Source organism: Phallusia mammillata, chromosome 6, assembly GCF_965637545.1.
Source record: "Phallusia mammillata chromosome 6, kaPhaMamm4.hap1.1, whole genome shotgun sequence".
In the NCBI taxonomy this organism is placed as follows: domain Eukaryota; kingdom Metazoa; phylum Chordata; class Ascidiacea; order Phlebobranchia; family Ascidiidae; genus Phallusia; species Phallusia mammillata.
Window position 1 is genome coordinate 5,301,518 of NC_137257.1, and position 20,862 is coordinate 5,322,379.

Genomic DNA, 20,862 nt, shown 5'->3' on the forward strand with positions numbered 1-20,862 from the left:
ATGCTGACGGTTAGGGCTATCAAGGTTGGAGTGAGGTTTTATAATATAAATAGCAATAAATCCAATTTAAAACTTATAGTTCCCAGCCCTATCCTAGTCTCACTGTTAATTTACATAACTGTGCTCTTTACGCATTCTATCGGTATTTAACTAGTCCATTGTGAGTTTGTATGCTAGTTGCTCTCCCGTCCAATTTGACCAAAAACGGAAAATTGGCGAAAACAATATGGCAGAAAATTGATTGTTACGGCATATACATGTAAGATAAAAAAAAAAGCAATTGCCGATTCCCAAACATATATAAATACTTAACAAATCTGCTTTTTGTTGCAGTCAGAGCAATGAAACAGAGTTTTGATGGCAGCACAAGTCAAAATACTCGGATCTGTGAAGGTTGAAAACTACCACTAGAGGCGACAAAGCGCATTAGCAGAACCGAGAATGTTCGGTTAAACATTAAAACTATCCAAATGTGTCGCAAGAAGACCTTAAAAATAAAGACATTGTGTTGTTGGCGAAGTGTGCTGCGTGTTATGTATAAGCCGTATAATTTGAATTAAGCATGCAAAAAAATTAATAAATCATAACTCTTTGTTTGATGGAAACAATTACTATGCTTTTACTATGACTAGAAACTTATTTTTCTGCTAAGCATATTTTTTGGTATTGTTTTAGTAAAGATTTTGAACTTAACTTTGCGTCTGTGCTAACGTACTAATTGAAGTGTTGCACAACATACATTGATTTTGGCAACATTACAACTTATTGTGTATCTATTCTATTCTAACAACAAGTTTATGCAATTAAATACTGCCACTTTTGAGGACATTTTCATGGGTAAATGGTGCTGTCCGATTTTGAAACAATTTATCTCACATAATAATTAGGCATTAATCATTTGTTAATGCGTAAAATTCATATTGGAAATGTTGGTTCGGTCTACAATGATTTTTTACGGACTAATGTGTACAACTCGCTGGCTTGTTCAATTAAACGTTGCTTTATCATTCCATTTGCACGGCTTTCGCGTTTTGCTGATTTGCACCGCAGGACAAGAAATGAGCAAGCAAATCACATGGCCAGAAATGAGTCTCACGTGGCTTCAATAAATGCCATTGTAATCCAAAATCATCTCATTTCAACCTACTCTTTTGCCACAGCTGTTAACAATTTTTTATAATCAAAAATGCTTCGGCAATTGTTTTTATTTTTGATACATGCGTTGCACTATGAAGCCAATTAAGTAACGTCGTGCGATTTCATATTAAATAATGTTCAAAACAAATTGCGGTGCTTTTATGAAGTCACAATTTGCCTATTTTTCTTTTTCTATGAGCGCCTTTGTATAAGTGGAAGCTATTTCAGTTCATTACTATTTTTTTCGTGTTGTTAAATCACTTTCTTCATGGTGGTTTGACCTTGTCAAACCTACACCACTGAGTTATCACCTACCTTCGTGTTGAGTTACTGCTTTTACGTCATCACGTTGATGACGTCACAACTGAAAAACGAAAAATTTAAACTTTCCACCTATCGTCTGTTGTTTAAATTTTGGTTCTGTGTTTTTGTTGGTCAAAATTCTGCTGTTTTTGTAGTTTCTATTATTGTAGTGTTGTTGTTTTTTACCAGTTTGCTGTTGTACAGCGCTTCACCTGACTTTTAGATTCGTATGTTTTTTTGTGTCCTGGCCTGAATGTAAAATAAGATCGTGTTTTTTAGTATACGTGTGTGTTTCGTTGTAAAACAGACAGTTTTCTAGTACTTACTATTCGAGAAAAGAACAGAAATATTCGCTGAACACATACACAAGACATCCATACGAATTGATATCAGCCTATAGTGACTTGTCTGTTACGATTTTTTGGTTTATTTTAATGTAAACTGTAAGATGGAGTATATCATGAAGGCTCTGGTCTCCAGCCAGCGACGAAAATGTGAAAAGGTGTATCAGAGATATATACCATTACAGCCAGAAACTTACAAACTGTCAACCTTTGGAATGTATTTTTTGTCTGAAAAGTGACCCCTGAAAATGCTTTCTCATGTAAAGAATCTCAACACTTGTAAAATAACGGCATCTTACTCTTACGTCATGACGTATAATTTGGCTTGTCATTGTAGATTTCGGTCGAGCGCAAGGAATTGTTTCCGAAGTGTTTTTAGGTCCTCGAAATTTCGGCTTCCTTTGAAAAAATACTGCTCGTTTTTTATACCTACCAACTGTTCTACTCCAACTAAAGAGAGAACAAAAATGACCCCGAACAGATTGTTCACGAATCTTGATGTTATAGCCATGTTTAGTGATGAACACTAGTTATCACGATACCAAAACCAAGTGATATAATGTTGCTGAGTTTATTTTGCTTGGTTAAAGAACACATAGCGATACACATGCACTGAAATAATCACCAAGCCGGAAATAGCTGCGCAACATTAAAACGTGGATGGCACAATTGGCGGATCATAACTAAACACGCTGCAGCTACACCGTATATGGCCAAAGCTCACCAGAGAGTAAGTTTGGCCCGCTGTGAGTATAACACGACTGGGGGGAAACGTTGATGGGCTCAGCCGAGGGGCGCTAGACTAGAATCTTACCACCGGTGTTAGAAAAGAGGGTGGGGTTCGACAGGAAAAAAACCTGCCGGAAGGAAGAGCACACACACACAAAGAATAAAATTCCAGAGTAATAATTGACTTGTTGGAGATCTATCGAGCATCGTACATCAAAATTCACCAGGCTTTGTACCTAGTACATGGATGCTGGCAGGGTCCGTGTCTAGTACATACTTTGCCAGCCAGCTACTAGGCCTAGCAATGCGTTTTGCGCAACATCATGATATTTAAGCGGTTACGACCTTACGGACTACAGCGGGCGTTACGCAGCGCTCCACACGCATCCAGCTTCCCAGCTACGCACAAACGGTTGTCATGGGCGACAGGTAGGTCGGATGGTTACATATTTACAACGTGTCGAGTGGGCAAACAGTGCACTAAACGTCGTGTTGTTTGTCCTTGTAAATCTTTAGCGACAAGCCCGAGACATGAGACGCCCCGTAACACAGTAATCCCTTTGTTCTAGGGTACGTGAGGTTTCGGCTAAACGTTGGGGGCGGGAGTTTCAGTTTGTTAAGGGTTTTCAAATCGGTCTTCCGTGTTCTTAACCATGGGAATTACTGTTTGTGTCACAAAATTTGGTACCCAAAGTCCTTAGGCTTCAGTTTACATTCATCATTTTCCATACACTTTGTGTTTTTGTGACTTTTTGGGTGAAATAGAGTGCACTCAGTTTCGCAAAGAACTTGCATCCATTTAAAAGCTTTCTAAAAACAAATCTGCTACAATCTGCTCTGCCATAATGTAATAAATAGTGCCACCTTTATTATTTAAAAACTGAGCAAAAATTTAGTTGAGCTAAGCTTTAAAAAAAGACACACACACATATCAATAAAATAAAAATGTTTTACTCAGACAAAAACGGAACAGAAAACAGTGGCCCTATCATAGTAATCATTGTAACTAGGGCTCTAGAAGCAGTTTCATGTTAAAACAAGCCACACCTTGATAAAGTTGTGTAACAAAGTTTGCAAACATGTGTATGCGCAAACACATGACATCATTATGTAGGACACATTTTAGGCAGATTGGGTGATTGGTTTTTACTTAAAATCTAAAAATAAAACATACCATCTTACTTTTATAATAGATCTAGTAGTATTTTAGGCATTCAGTACACTCTTTGTTGATATCTATTTTTCAGGATAAATTTTTCATGCAAAAGACACATATAATTAAAAAATGTTACTGTCCTTCATGTACAAACATATTAGTTCAGCCTAAAAACCATTTCAAGATTATTTTGAAGTTAAATAAAGGCAGATATTTTGTGACTGATACAAAAATACATTTTACCTGGCTTTGAAAATTTTACATTTTTAAAAAAATAGCGCAAATCTGACAGAAGTGAGATGATAGTGTGACACCGAGTGTGCAAATCATGATGAGTTGTTGCTATAACAACAGCACATCGTGATATTGCCCGCACAAATATCACCTGAACTTTATTAAGTAAAACATAAAATATAACAATAATTCCGCCTGCAAAAATTCTGGTCCTGTCTATATTAGTGATGGTGTGCATTTTTCATGTGCACAGTTTCACTTACTCCTAAAATTTATAAATATTTGTCATTAAAATGATCATTTTTTAGATGTTTAAACCCCAACATGACAATAGCCACATGACATTTCATTTACAAACTTACACCAAAGCTGCAAAACACACTAAACTTATGATAAATATTCATATGAAGGATAATATTTTATACAAAAGTCCCACATGCATGTTTAAATGCAAAATCTTTAATTTTTGTGATAGATATAAAATAATCTCAGTTTGAGCCAAAACTGGCCATTTTGGCTTGATAGCAAACGAAGTTTTTTTGCTGCATGCAAAAATGTTTTACAGTTGGGCCTCTAAAATATATGAGTTAAAAGCAGCATGTGTGGTTCGTATAAGAATCACACTAATCAGTGATAAATGAGTTTGGACATTTTAAATGTACACCCAAAGATGCTATTAAATCAGCTATTCTATGTAGAAAATTAAAAATAATAATGGCAACTTCATTGGAATAACATTTCGACTTTTTAGCAACACTTTTGGCGATTTGTTTGAAATTCTGCATTTCAACGATATGTTAGATGTTCAGTCCTAGCATTTTAAGAACGGCTTGTAACCTTAGTCTTTATGTTTCAAATTATATGGTTGTGTTACCTTAATCACTTGTGTATCATTTGTTGAAAGTTTTCCGCTTTAATTAAGGATGAGTTTATTTCTTCTTTCACTCAACGACGGATAAATGTAACTGAACAACTGTGTGAAATAAAAATGAAACACCGAAAATGTTTAATAACAAATCAAAACTAAAACAAAACGGTAGCGAAACAACGAAATTAAAACAGATGTAATTTTTGCGGGAAAAACTACCGATGCAGTTGTCGCGTGTCGCTTGATATATATTTATTTACAGAATAATTGACACATCTTTGCCTTGTAGTTTAAAACCTTCGTTTATGCCAAATAGGGAACATGGTTGCGGCTCCATCAAACAAAACCCGTCAAAGATAAGCTAACTTTAGTGCATAAACCAAACCTGCCCGCTGCAAGCTCTTCGTGGTTTCATATTGAAAGACATTTGAACTTCACCTTCCGACGTTTTCCTCATGCTTTCCTTTGGGCAACTGAACAAGATTACTTTTATTTCACCAAGCACGTTTTTATCGCAACGCCTTTGTTTACCAAGTTATATATCTGCCTTCGCTAATGAGACACTCGACCTATAAGAGCCGGCTGGATTAATTTATCAGAGACTCTCACGCAGCGAGTGTTTGTCTTTCGTGTATCGAATACCTGTTGGTCGAGAGGGACGCTTGTGTGCGCCATTTCTGTCCTGATAAATCAGCTTGTTACGCAAACACAACGTTAATCAGTTATGGTACATTGGAAAGTCTTCTCTGTGAAAGTGGAGGTTTAGAGCTAGCTCATACTGGCCTGGTCCTTCTTATGGTATATCGCCCTTGATTATGTTTTCATGTCACCTGCAAAAAATACATACATGACTTCAAGATTTGTATTTCAATATTTTATGACCAAATTTCCTTCCATAATAGACATTTTAACTTTAAGTTTGAATTTCTGCCTTATATTTTCATCACGAAAGCAATGTTTTTTTCGAAATAAATTTGCCCAGAGATAAAAATTGAACTATAGGCTACTAACTGAAGAATGTGGGAGAATGAAATATTTGGACACGTTTTTATCAAATTGCTTCACAAATCATGTAGCCCCTTTATGGTGGTGTATGTGTCATGTTAGTGGAAATTCCCATTTTCATTTCTTCAAACATGGGAAATGTTTGAGGTACGGCGTACTTGACAACATCGCAAGTATATCCAATGTTTGTCGCCTTTGTTTGTTTCCTCTCTCCACTATCAAATTTGCGCGCGCTTTTTTTGTTTCCTGCCATATCGGGCGGGGTCAAATATTTCGAATTTTGCCGGTTTTTACGACGCTATTAGGCCAGGGTACGCGTGATTCAAACACCAGGGGCATAATTCCAACCAATGGCAAACGAGAATGCGATATTGCGACACAGGGTTAGGAACTTTTGGTTATGGCTACATTGCGCCTTTGTAACGTCCCCGCAGTATGTAAAGTGTACTGTCACCCTGAACAATTCTCTGTACTATAAGCTGTCAAAAGCAATACTCTTTACTTGTTTCTTTAGAGGCCATCGTCCAACCTACAAAACACATAGGCTATGCAGCGTCTTGAAATTTTGATTAACTGTGAATGGTGCGATTAAAACCAGAATTTATAAAATGTAAGTCCATGCAACCAATACAATTCCTAACATTGAAATACCGTGTCTTTAACGCATCTATTTGTATCTTGAAGCATGAACTTTGGATAATAAACCTTTCAAAAGGTCAGTTGGGTGCATTGACCTCGTGGGCACGGTGACGTCAGTTTGCAGATATCTTTAGAGATAAAGTTCGCGTTTTATGTCAATATCATGTGAAAGAAATATGTTTGAGTTTAAATAGGCAATATACGATAGTGTGGGCCTATACCTAAACAATTAAAACTGTCATGGGTATATTGTAAAACATGCGTGCTTTAACCTTATTGCTTTTTTAAATAATTTTTTGCATGATAAACATTGCGACTCTGGTAAAAAAAGAGTGCTTTATTGATATGCCTATAGGTATGTCATTATCAAGCTCTGTCACATGAAAGTACGTTTTCTTATAAGTTAAAGTTGAACCTCCAGCAATACTGGTTTAATAGCTCGTGCCCAATAGGATCGTCAAATTAAGTAAAATCTAAAATTGGCGGCAAAATGCTTGTCTTATGCCTTGACTTTGGCAGGAACAGTGATTGTTCAAGGTGACTTTTTTAATTAGGCCTCGTCCTTAGCCTAAGCGGTATCTTGAACCCCATTCTTTGTTTGGCGTTCAATGTTCACAAGCATGTAAATCATTTAAAAGCTGACAAGGCAAGCAAGGGCGTGTCTAAGTTTTTTGTCCCTTGTGTTAAATTCATGTAATTAATCATTTTTATCGTTTTAAATAAAACTTACTTGAGTAAACTCCAACAGAACTAGATTCCTGGCAATAAAACACATTTAAAAAAGCATTTAGCAACAAAATTGTATATCGCTTGCAATGAAAATTCTTGACGGCAAATTAGCGTATAATTAAGGAAAGGTATATGACATACGATACAAGTTTGTGCGCACGAAACATTTTATTGTGTTCAAGGTTAATCCACAAATCAATGCTTAGTTTAATCTTGCACGATGGATTCACAAAAGTTACCAACCCCCACATTTTTTTTTTCTTTTTTCACGGGGTTCGAACCCAGGACTCTCCCGGGGATGAATCCCGATCAGGGTTTTTTATGTCTGTATATGGGTCAGGCGCGCCAGACCGTTCGGCCAAGTTCCTGCCCACCCCCACATTTGGAGAACCACTCGCTAAAATAGAAATCTCTAGCGACATTGTGTGAGTTTTTGAGTAGAAATATTTTACCACTAAGTGTCGTAGAATTTTGTCAGCGTGGTTGACATCGTGGTCCAGGGCGCCTGACCCATATACAGACAGAAAATTTTGCAAGGGTGTAGCCTACCATTTTGGCATACTTGTACTGGGGTACAATATTATGTAATTGTGTACGTTTAGGCATAAATTACATACAGAAGAATTGCGTTGCACAAAGCCTGAACCACCCTACGTAAAAAAATCTCACGTAGCACTAGCATCACGTCCATCACGCATCTATCGCATGTAGCCTACCATATTGTAAAACCTCAGGGTTTATAAAAACAACGGCAGAAACGAAAATAATATACAGACATCGTTAAAATGGCTTGTTTAGAGATTCTCTGACCATCTTTCCTTCACTACTTAGAACATAAAACCTTTTCAATCTTCAGTTTTTTTGACAGAATATGTTAATTTTGAGATACATTGAGTGTCGGCGCCCATACATTTCAAAACTTATCATGTTTCTGGAGCGAATCCAGTATAACAAGTGTTGGTTAAGTTGGGTCAAGTGTTCACCAGAAAAAGTCTATTGCGTCAACTCTTTCTTGATTTTTCTCACTTAGGATGTTGGTTTTTTATCGGTGGTTAGTTTTAGGTCCCTTTTGACTGGTTCCACCAACTACTTGGCCACATTTCATAGTTACGGGAAACATGTGGCTTCTATTAATATAGTTGGAAGTGAGGTGTTTCCACACCTTACCTTTTGATTTTTTTGTATTAGAGTTAGTGCAATCTCATGTGGAACGTTTGGCCTTCTGTAACCAATCCTTACAATAGGAGGGGCGTTGTTTAGTTGTTTTACCAACTTTAAAGACTCGAGTAGGCGTAAAAAGACGACGCCCTTTTTCGTCGTGTCGTCACTGTGAAAATATCGCGTTGATTGGCATGTGCAGTCAAGCATGTTAATGTAAATACAACGTTTGTAAAATTTCCTCGCAAGAACATGAGCTGAGGTCGTAAATGCAAAGGTATGTTGTTATTATTGCCTGTGGCGGTTCGTTAACGGTTCAATTTTTCACTCTTGGTGGTAATTATACTACTTTGTATATTAATTTTTATGCAACGGTCGACTTTTTTAAAACAATAAAACTGTTAAACCTACAACACATTTTGTTCCCAACAACAAAGTAATTTGAAATAGTACATATTACATCGACTACCAGACTGTTGAATATTTTTATGGTAAATCTGAGGTGTTGGATTGTTGGTTTTGTGTTAAACATGTGGATTGTGGCATGAGGTGTGTTTAACTTAAAGTATTTGATTCAGGGAGATTTCAATAAGATTTCAAGCATCAGTTTTATTTGTATCTGTAAATTAAATTTTAAAACTGTCTAATAATTATTATGTAGTGCTTTTAAAATGAGTTTGTCAGTTAAAAAAGATAAGCCTGTATCATCAAAAATTTTTCGGGTATTTGACAGATACTGTTATGCACCAGATTCTATTTGGTTAAACATATATAAAAAGTTGGCTGATGTTGTTTTGTATATGTGACTGTGTGCAGGACACTACTGCAGTTAAACTGGAACATGATCATGCGATTTAAATCATTTCTTAATTTTAACAAAACTTAAATTCTGCTATACACAGAAGTTTGGTGTATCCCAGGCATCTTTCATAAATTACTTGTTTTTTATTTGTCTACACGGAAAATTGAAAAAACTGATGTATCAGGCTTAAACTATGTAGACAGGATGTCAGCCAACATAATTTACAACAGTCTTGTTGTAAATTAGTCAGCGAAGACATCACATTTATTAATACTTCCAATGGAACTAAATTGTAACATGGTCTATTAAACAATTTAACTTTGAAGCCTTCAAAACCTCAACGCTACACTTTAATCGAATATATAATTAATTAATAACAGCAACAATAAATGCTTTGAAAGTTGCGGCTAAACTTTAATTAGGTTCACAATGGGGTTTAATGAAGCATGGCTTCCTGAATAGACCTTAAGTGCTGAAATTTCCACGTTAGTATATAAGAAAAGGCTCTAAATGAACAGGAAAGCATAGCCTGTGACGACACGCACCTAACAGGAAGTTAGACAGCCTCGCTTTGGGCACTGTTGCGACTTCCTTCTATTGAGTATGTAGCCTATGTGCAAGCTGCAAGGGTGGCATGGACTACGTTAGATGTGTTCGTTTTTATTATAGTGTAAAAACTGTTTAGGTGCAAGTTTGGATTGCTAAGTATGTATAAAGTAAGCTAAAACATTGTGTTTTAGATCAAATCAATTCTACTGAAAGAGAGCTTGCCTGTAGTATTTACACGTAATGCAATTATGACAACAGATATTGTTAAAATGTCTGTAAATGAAAGCATAAACTATATATACACATAAACTGTCAGCTGGTAATTTTGATTACACTACTTTATAAGTGTTTTTTGTTTTTTTACTTGAAACTTGAGGGTTATTGATTTTCTGTAGTTATACACCTTTACACAGCAGTTATACACATGTTTTGTCAAGATGCCACCTTTTGTGAAAGCTATGAAATATTTTACACTATTAAGCAAATCTTTTTAACATTTCAATTTGGCTTTTTGGATTTACATTAGGACTAAAAAAAATCAGTCTGTATGGCTGACAAAAATTTGTGATTATGTTTTCAAATTTTGTGGTTCATCATTGCGAACAAGTAAAAATAAATAAAATCTTTCATGAATTTTTTTCAGTTTGTTTTAGTTTTTTATTCTTAGTTAGGTGTTGGGGTAAGTTTCTTTGTGACCAAAATGGATAGCCATGCTCTTGACCTGACGTTTTTGACTGAAACCGAAAGAAAATGGATTGCTAATGTTCTGAATAGGGATGAGGCTCTGCAGAAAAAAGAAGATGAACGAATTGCGTAAGTGTCAATTAACCATTATTATATGCAGGGTTGCCACAGCATTCCAATTTCTAAGTTTTGTCCTTATTTTGGTAAAGAAAATCTTGGTTTTAAATCTGAAAATAAACAATTTGGTAATTAATGGTATCATTGCAAACATTTTGTTTTGTCTCATTTGTGGAAATTTTCACTTTTTGTTTTCCCTTATTTTTTGGTATAACTTGATAGCAACAATATTTATAAAACTTCAACTAAGACAACAAACGGTAATTGGTTGTTTAAATTAATGTTTTTCACCATAACATACAGTTCTTATATGGTTAAGTAACTGCATTTATTAATAATTATGGACAGGCTTTCAATAAAAGAAATTGTTAGCCTTTGAGCCCTAATTTGAATTTACCTATTATACCAGTGATAAAAAATACCACGATCTTTTATTTTTTTGTTAAAACAGACAGCATCATTTGCCAAAATGTATTTTATACCTTCTAACAATAATCTCCCTGTTGTGGTTTTCTGGGAGTAGGTAAAATTACAGTGACACACAAATTAAACTTTAAAATACCACCATACCTGTAGATATGATCTAAGGCCAACCACAGTGGCTTACAAACCACTTTTAGTAAAGTAATTTCTTTACATCTATAATTCAAAAACTTTGAAATTGATTTCATGCCCATGTTTTAATTAACCTGTCCATTGCTCGGCAGTTGTTTAGCACATTTGGCAACTTTCCACTGACAGTTTTCACTTCACTTGATTTTTAAATACTTTGCTATTGATTTTCTTGTACAACAACTGTTAAATAACTTTGGTTTTGTTATTGATAATTTCTCAAAAATTAAATTTGCAAAAAAAAGAAAAAAAAGATGTGGATATATATAACAGTCAAAGACATGTTTTGTAACGACTATTATTCCAATATAAAATCATGGAACCATTATATATATGATAATTAGGCACAGTTTTTACCTATAAGGTTAACCCAACGTTTTTGTCATTTTGTCCAGTTTCGTTGTTTGTTACTATAGTAGTATGCGGGTTATAATTTTCTATTACTTCATATACATGTTTTCTTTTTTTGTTATACAGGAGGTTAAAAAACAAAGCAGCTAGAACCAACAACTCTACAATCAAAAAGAAGATTAAGTTACGTTCAGGAGAATGGTTTTATGATCTTGTTCAACCAAACAAGAAATCCATTAAAAGTGGTCGAGAAACTGTTCGGGCCTCGATAAGAGTCAAATCTAAAGGTAGAATTACAGATAATCTTTGTTACAAACATAAATGTTTTCTAATGTTGTTTGTTATTGTTTTCGCAAAGTCTTGATAAACTCTAATATGCGACTGTTTTTGTAATGGCTCAACGTATTTGGAAAACCATGTAAGGATGTTTGTTGATACAGTATAAAAATGAAAGTTTAAAGACACAACCAAACTTGGCACAATTCTGACTTCTTTAAGTTTTGCTGTGTTCATTGGGTCTAATTACTTGGGCTCGGCCTCCTATTATTTTGACGCTCTGGTAATTATGGGTCCCCTTCCCTGAAGGGGACACATATTGATTTTACTCAAATTGTTGTTGTTGTTTTTTTTTGTTTTTTTCTTTTTTTTCTTCTTTTTTTTCTCCCCAAAGTTTGTCCGACTCGTTTTGCCATCAAATGTTTGATGGATTTCGATGAAATTTACACAGATGGTAGATATAGTTATGTAGATGTGCATCCCACTTTGTTTTTGTTGATAACCCCAGTATTTACCCCGCTAGCCCCCTTTTACCCCAAAGTTTGTCCGACTCGTTTTGCCATCAAATGTTTAATGAATTTAGATGAAACTTACACAGATGGTAGGTATAGTTATGTAGATGTGCATCCCACTTTGTTTGTGTTGATAACCCCACTATTTACTCCGCTAGCCCCCTAAAATGTTTTTTTTCACCCAAAGTTTGTCCGACTTGTTTTTCCATCAAATGTTTAATGGATTTGGGTGAAATTTGCACAGATGGTAGATATAGTTATGTAGATGTGCATCCCACTTGGTTTGTGATGATAACCCCACTATTTATCCTGCTAGCCCCCTAAAATGTTTTTTTTTTCACCCATAGTTTGTCCGACTGTTTTTTCCATCAAATGTATGATGGATTTGGGTGAAATTTGCACAGATGGTAGATATAGTTATGTAGATGTGCATCCCACTTTGTTTGTGTTGATAACCCCAGTACTTACCCCGCTAGCCCCCTAAAATGTTTTTTTACCCCGCAAAGTTTGTCCGACTCGTTTTGCCATCAAATGTTTAATGGATTCGGATGAAACTTACACATATGATAAAGATAGTTATGTAGATGTGCTTCCCACTTTGTTTGTGTTGATAACCCCAGTATTTACCCTGTTAACCCCTTAAAATGGGTGAGGTTTTAAACAGTGTCGGAATGGGCTGAAATTTGGATAGCTTGAAGAAGAGGCCATTTATAGGTGTTGATTGTTGTGTTCAACCCTGTAGCCCCAACATTCACCCCACTAGCCCCCAAAGTGTAAAACGTATTTGTATGTTATTGGGCACCACAAACGAAAGATTTCTGTGGCCCAATAGTGTTACAAGGGCAACCAGTTGTGTGTTACTTGTGTTTGTGGGTTGCTTGTTGGACGTTTTTGTGGCATGGCAGTTAGGGGGTTGTTAACAGCCCTATGTAGTCAGAAGCATTAATGGTTGTTGCTCAAAGCACCTCTAGTGGTCAAACCTTTAAACATTGGCGGATTGGGCTCAAATTTTGTAGTACTATTGATTGAATTATTGTGGTTTCATAGTATTATTATTTAAGCCCAGTGCTGATCACTGTGTTTTACCTTACAACACCCGACTTTCTCATGGTTATCTCTTGAAATGCATTATTTTTAACTTTGCATGTGTGGGGACCCATGAGTTTCTGCCTGCAGAAACAACTAAGGTTATAAAAGACGCTGGATAATGTGGGACCCAATATAAAATAAGCAGAGGAAATATATGAATGTTTTAAAATAGGTTATAGTGTATAGGCAATGACAAAATGTGCTAAGCCACCCTTCTAGTTTAACTTTCAGTCATTTACTTTATTATGCCGATAGATCACATTTTGGTTAGGTGTCACTTTGCTAAGTTAAGGATCACTTTGCTAACCTAGGATCACTGTTTCAGGTCACCCGTCACTAGCTACATAATAAAGTGCTGTTTAGTCCAAGTAGTGGTAAAGACCTTGCAGTTAAACTAGTACAATTGTATATATAACACAGTGATTGTCATGTACAGATGGACAGCACCGTAGACCGCCTTTACCACCACCGGACGTGTTACCCCAACCAGACATTATTATAGAGGAACAAGACATTACCCAGGTTTGGGAGTCCTGTAGTTTTTTTTTTAACTTTGCAACATTGGCTGTGACTATTCAAATTTGTGTACATTTGAAAGTACGTTAGGTAGTGTTTAAATATAATGTTTTACTATAATATACAGATACAGCAAACCTCAGGTAATCTAGACCCATTTCGACCAAAAAAAATGTCCGAATTAACTGATGTCAATTAGCTAAAGCACATTACAAATTATTTGTACCTATTTTCTGTCTGTACCATATTTGTTTCTGTCTGTACCATATTTGTACCATATTTTTCGAATTAGTCAAAGATCTGAATTAATCAAATCTAGTTAACCTGAGGTTTACTTTACATTGCTTTGTCTGTTTTTTGGCTAGAGATTTTAGAACTATAAACCGAGTGCCCATGATGTCATATTTTTATTTGCATGTTTATTGGCGCATACAAAATAGAAAAAAAACTTTTTTTTACATTACCACATAAAGGATGCTTTGCTCTACACTAATTCCAGCTACTGTATACATTTACCAGGAACTAGTAATTAACATCCCTTTCCGATTCGAAATACGGCATCAGAAACTAGTCAAGCCATTAATCTTAGCTTACTCACTATGGGAATTCCCACCCCTAGTTCATTGTTTCTTAAAAAATTTTCGCAAAGTAGTTAACTCATTTTAAGTTTGTTTTGACACATTATAATGTAATGAATTTGACTGACAAGCTAGAGGAATGTATCAGTACACAGTATGAGACAGTGGTAACAAGGTGTTTTAGGTTGTGAAGGTAATATAAATTTGAACCATAAATTTGTAAGCAAGGGTTTTTGACCATAGTGGACATATTTAGTTTCTTCACATTGTGACAAGCTTTGTGGCTCATTTTAAAATGACCAATAGCCCGAAACTAGAGAAACACTGCCCTATGCTTAGTTGTTGCATGAACGGTGACTAACTGAATGAAAAAATATACCGCAAGCTAAATGCATGCTGTGTGTGGCTATTTCCTGTAAAGCACAATGCACGCAACTGTCTATTGCATGATGTGTTTGACGTTTCAGCCCACTGCTAACACCACTGAAGCTTACACTACTAACTCCTATACTGAACCAGCTGAGAACGACGAACCTGAGGCAGAAGAACAACTTCCATATGAACCAGTAAATTTCTCAAATAAATAATGTAGAAAAATGCAAGAGTGTCAAATGGTACAAAAATACCTTTCAAAGCTTTGCAAGATACGAAATTCTGATATTAATATGGTGCATTGAAGTTTTATTTTGACCATCCAGGTTTAAAATAATACAAGAAACAAAGATGTTTAAGAAGGAAAATATCTGTTTGGGAATAGTTCTTTGTAATCTATGTTGTTGAATCCTGTTCCAGCACAATTTTAAACTGACCAGCCTTTTTCAACTGTAAAAAACAAACAACAACAACAAAATATTTTTGTTAGTCAATCCTTACTGTAAACAAGATAATTTTTTCCCAGAACCCAAGCAAAAATAAAACCTATTGTTTGTCATGAAAATCACATTACTTTAAAACCATGAATGAAATAGGAGTGTATTTTTACCCAAAAACCTTCATCCTGGCAAATCAATTTTAGCAAATTGTATCAGTGACCAATTTGCACCAGTACTTTAGAATTGGGAGATCTTTGAAAAAAAACATTGGGATATCGTTTAAAAAGCGTATTTTGTTTATGGCTGGCACTTTCACACTTTGTGTTTACTTGTCAACAGTTGTATCACATGCACTGCTTGCATGCTGCACATGTCAACTCACTGATTTAATTCTAGAATTGTCCAAAACATGTTTTTTTGTCAACAATTATCATACACAGACGTGTTTGGAAAACTTCAATTTACTGCATTTAACTAAAATGTGCAATTAAGCAGAATTTTCTGATGAATTTAAATTGTCTATGCTGTATGTATTCTAGTTTAGTTCATCTGAATTGAAATCTATGACTAAAGTGACCACCTATACCAAAGTGGTCAGTTCCTATTACGTAATTGATTTAAAATCTCACGTAAAATCAAAAAGCCACTTGAAACATCCCTAAAAAACAACAAAAATGTCCCTGAAAGTAAAAGTAAAGTAAGTGACACATAAACAATAATATATTGTTCAAAACAAGCATGCACAAATTTTTGCAACAAAATACAACCTATTCCATTTTCCTAGTAATAAATTTGCTGGCACCCGTAACATGTTTACAGGGCCCTTATTCTGTGCTAAATTTGTTAATAAAGTATTGTTCATTCCAAAAAGTTATTTTTGCCACATTTCACACCTTAAAGTTTCATCGACTGTTTAAGTTAAATTTAGATTTGTGGTTTGGGATAGGGTTTCCTAATATCCGGTTATAAAAATAAATACGAAAAAGGAGGTATTTTTGTGGAAAACTATTGAAATAATGCTTTTTTTCAGAACAATGATTCCTACAATGACCGCACCTCAGCCTACAGGTAATGTTTGTGTGTTTTTTAGGATTTTTGTCTATTTATGTGAACTGGATTTTTAGTTTAGAAAGTTTTATCTATAGCCATTTGTATGCATTAAAAAAACTATGCCATTTGCTAAAAATATCTGGTTTATTAGTTTACATAATCCAATTAGTTATATAGAAAAGCTTGGCAAATTGGTCGTGTGATTATCTAAATTATTATTCGATTGTTTTTTTGTCCAGAATTAGTGGATACATTGATGAAGAAGAAGAGAACTACAGCAGTGATCAAAATAAAGGTTTGGATCAGTTTAAGCTGGTTTTGTTTTGCATGCAACTTAAAAAAAGTTGGTGAACATAGGTTACTAGCTTCAAATTATCATCAGAAAGGTGGGTTATGTATTTTCCAAGTGTTTTGGCAAATTAAGCATTAAAGAAAGTTGAATTTTTTAAATACAAAAACCAGGGTGTTTACCAATATAACACTCTGCATTTGCGAGTGTTTTATTGGTGAAGTGAATTTTTGTAGGTTCCACATTTGCAAATATGCATCACGCGTATGTCCAAGGTAAGGGTTATTTTGTGTGATGTGTTCATTTGTGACCCATTTTTAACTCAAGCTTTTTATTGTCAGAAATGCCACAATCAAATGACGACTACATAAACGACAAACCAGCAGAAACCGATCTATCTACTGGTATGTATTTAAAATTGCCATTAATAGTAACACTATTTTTATTACACAGTATTTTGTGTTTTTGGCCAATAGTAAGAAAAATGCTACTGTTTTCAAAAAGACTTTGATTTGTTATCACTTTTGCATGTATTTTTAATGAACACTTTAAATAGTAATGCTGCAAATAATTTATTTGCGGGCAATTCTAAATCTAACTTTGGCTGTTAGTTATGATAAGATGGATATTTCCCTCAAAATCTTTCTTTTTATGGCAAAAATGATGTAACTTGACACATTAGATTAAATAACTACATTAAACTAGTTTACCCATAAGATACTATGAGTGCATTGACATAAAATAAAGAGTTGAACAGTATAGCATTTATAGTGAAGTTTTATACCCTTAACTTACTGGCTGGTATTTCTAAGCCCAAAGCATATGTTTGCACATACACATACATGCAGCTGTTTAGCCATTGTCTTTGAGATCCATTTCCTTCCTATGTGGAGAATTCCTAAATTGCAAACTCATTTTTGTATTAACTGCAAACTTATAAGAGAACCCAGCAAAACTAAATTTTATCTCCAAAAAAGAATAATTTCTATTTTTCTAATTCTGAATGTTAGACATGCTTCCAAAGGATTTATCTATAAAGCATTAAGCTTGCAAATTATTGTCAAACTTGGTGTTAGCTTTTTAAAACATTTCCAAACATAAGATGTTTTTGTATTTTTTTTTGTGATTTGAACTTTAAATGGTTTGTTTGAAACCCTACCCACATTTTTTTAATGATACCTAGTAAATCCTTAAAGCCACATTTTCAATATTGGGTAAAACAACTTAAAATGCCAAACTTGACTGTTTGTGTTTTGCCTATTGTTTTTTATGGCAGCAAATAAATAAGAAGTAAATGATTTACGAATGTTTTAAGCTCATGTGACAAGTTAACGCTGCATTGTTTTCGATGCTGAGTGTGTGTTGAAAATTCAGAAAAACAGGCAGTCTCTATGAACAAATATTGCTTACATTTAAAATTAAAACACGTCTAATTATCCCTTGGGTAAAAGGACCTCAGTTAATCCGGACATGTTTGGACCAAAAAAGTTGCCCGTATTATCCTGATTAACCGATGTTAATTAGTTCAAGCCTTACCACATTGCAAATCATTTGTACCTCAAGTTTTATCCAAAATAGACGAAGATCCAGATTAACTGAATCAGGTTTAACCACGGTTTACTGCATATGCATGTGGTTTTACCACATAATAAGAATCTTCGATCTACTGTCATATACAAGTATCGCTTCATTGGCCCTAATATAAATATTGTTCAACCTCGTAGATTGTGTACTAGGCTTTCAATTTTTTCATGTATGGCCATATCAATCAATTAATGTTTTGTAATGTAGGGCGTTACCAAAATGTGGTGTGTTGATATATAACGTTGTTGATTCCAAGCACACAATACTATGTACACATGATGTTATTGTGTTGAACTTTTCCACTGCATTCATACATATTTTCTTAACCTTTCTCATGACTTGATGTTTGAAAGCAGGGTGTATTTTTTTAACCTTAGGGTTAAGCATGTCCAAGCAGGTTTTTTCTTTATATTTTTCCTGGTCACTTAACACCTGGTTTTTTAAAAAGAAAGAGACAGGCCAATATAATAAACTATAAGTATTATAATTACAAAAAACAAACATAAAAAGTGTTAATATTTAAAATCGCTTTGCTCATACATATGTGCTTCCATTTTTATTATTCTGTACAATGTAGGATCTTTTTAGGAGAATGTCCTATTTTTACTATGGGTTTATTTAAACCTTTTTTAGGTATAGATTCCTACCTTAAACGTAACAATGCCTTGAAATATTTTTTGTACCTGCTTATGACCAAACATATAACCATGCTTTAAAAAACTGCTGGCATTTGTCAGTAAATATGACTGTTTTCAATCTCTGCATTTTGTGTTTATGTTTGTTGCTACAAAGTTTAGATTACTTTGTTTTTAGCGATAAAAAACTAAATGGTTTACTCTTTATCTAGTTACATTTTGCACCAAAGATAAATAAGATTCTGTTTCATATTTGTCAGAAAATGATAAACACAAAGATGTAGTAATTCCTGAAAATTACGAATATCTTCAACTGACTGCTGATGAACCAGAAGGTAAAAAAAGATGAAATTTTATTTTTAAATTATTTTTTTGAGTACCGTATTTTACGGACCATAAGGCGCAATTTAAATCCTTTTTTTCCTCATAAATTGGTTGTGCGCCTTATAAGCCGGTGCGCCTAATGTATGGATCAAGTAGTGTTTTATTGCCTACACTCCAGTACCGATACTATTATTATATAAATAAACCACCGTCTTACACAATAAACTACGGTAAAAGCAACTAGCAACTGTGATATTCACTAGACTCATTTTTTCTTTTGCTCATTGTACTATTGTGACTTGCTTACATTTATTACGTAACAAGTAAACTTTTATAACCCATACTCCCTAAAATATGTTGCGTTCTATAGCCCGGTGCGCCTTATGTATGAACAAAAAACTAATCAAAGCAATTTATTGACAGTGCGCCATATAATCGGGTGCACTTTGTGGTCCGTAAAATACGGTAGATTTATTATTATCATAAAGTTTCATTCATTTTTTAGTAAAATTTGGTTAAATATATCTGTTCTGTTGGTTTTATTTTACCTAAAAATGGCAAAAAGAAACTGTCGAAACGTTGTGGTGTTTTACACCCATATACTGGCTTTTTTCTTTTTAACATTTTTTAAAAATCTAGATAATGTTTGCTTTTCATGTTGTTATGCGGCGGTTTCCAATTGCTCAAAATATCTTTGCTGTTTATGTTGCAGAAGAAACTCCAGAGCCAGTGTTAAAGCGTGCAGGCAGTATCAGACGCAAGTCAACTAAACGAGACAAAACCCAGGATGCTCCACCAGAAATAGTATTTTCATCTTATGACTCAACACCAGACATTCAGGCTGAGGTTGAAAATGGTAGGTTTTCCATCTCATTTAACTTTTATGCTTTCAGTGGAACATAAGAACATATTTATACCTGCAGTAAACCTCGGGTAATCCAGACCCGTTGGGACCAAAAATTTGTTTGAATTAGGCGAAGATCCGGATTAACCCATTTTGATTAGTTAAAGCCGTGTCACATTACAAATTATTTGTTTCTTAAGGTTTGTCTACATAAGGAAATTTAACTGTATGTCCTTTTATGTTAACGAAACTGTAATTACAAAGTATTTGCTTCATTTTTAAACAAGGGTTTTGAACATTGCACTGAATAACTTTTTGCATGAATTCTGCATTTTTGGCTCATAATAGAGTGCTGTACCAAAAACTCTGTCTTAATAAAACAAAATTATAAAAAAACACAACCCAGTTCTGTTAAACAAATCGCGCAGCAAAAGTCAAACCAAAGTTTATTGGTTTAGTACAGTGGTTCCCAAACTGTGGACCATGGCCCAGTACTAGGCCACCAAGACATTTTCGATGGGCCACAGAGCCATTTGAACAGATTCTACTGTTTTGTTATACTGTAGCTATTATGCGCTTTGTTTTGAAAAACATGATATTTGCAAAGAGTTCTGAATCTTGTATCCAAATTTCACGAGCATATATCTCATTAAAAATAAATTGCTAGAAACCATTTCACCTGTTTTAAGTTTGGGCACCCCTGGTTTAGTACAAATCATGCTAATGCATCTGCAGTGTGTTTGTTTGTGATAAAATTAGCTTTCCTGCACTATTTGCACATCATTTAGAAATGACAACAGTCTTGTCAATTACAATACTCCAGGGCCATTGAAGGCTCTATACCAGTGGTTCTTAACCTGTGGGTAATTACCCCCAAAGGGGTAATTTGGCATTTTAAAGGGGGTAACATAGATTTTCTGTTATAGTTATCTTTAG

At 34.6% G+C, this 20,862-nt stretch overlaps 2 protein-coding genes across 2 annotated transcripts in view; both read left to right on the top strand.

Moving 5' to 3' along the window:
- LOC145231955 (cadherin EGF LAG seven-pass G-type receptor 1-like) overlaps positions 1 to 1,721 on the top strand; it is a 31,500-nt gene extending 29,779 nt beyond the window's left edge. Inside the window, exon 36 of the mRNA XM_080096427.1 lies at positions 334 to 1,721. Within this exon, the coding sequence (XP_079952553.1) occupies positions 334 to 358 (25 nt within the window). The 3' untranslated portion in view covers positions 359 to 1,721. The remainder of the gene's footprint in view (positions 1 to 333) is intronic.
- An 8,554-nt stretch (positions 1,722 to 10,275) lies between these two features.
- The window catches only part of LOC145234790 (uncharacterized), a 53,237-nt gene continuing 42,650 nt past the window's right edge, over positions 10,276 to 20,862 (top strand). The window contains exons 1-10 of the mRNA XM_080099526.1: positions 10,276 to 10,466; positions 11,544 to 11,704; positions 13,731 to 13,816; positions 14,856 to 14,954; positions 16,231 to 16,268; positions 16,490 to 16,545; positions 16,776 to 16,814; positions 16,881 to 16,943; positions 19,019 to 19,093; positions 19,795 to 19,938. Of these exons, the coding sequence (XP_079955652.1) occupies positions 10,354 to 10,466; positions 11,544 to 11,704; positions 13,731 to 13,816; positions 14,856 to 14,954; positions 16,231 to 16,268; positions 16,490 to 16,545; positions 16,776 to 16,814; positions 16,881 to 16,943; positions 19,019 to 19,093; positions 19,795 to 19,938 (874 nt within the window). The 5' untranslated portion in view covers positions 10,276 to 10,353. The remainder of the gene's footprint in view (positions 10,467 to 11,543; positions 11,705 to 13,730; positions 13,817 to 14,855; positions 14,955 to 16,230; positions 16,269 to 16,489; positions 16,546 to 16,775; positions 16,815 to 16,880; positions 16,944 to 19,018; positions 19,094 to 19,794; positions 19,939 to 20,862) is intronic.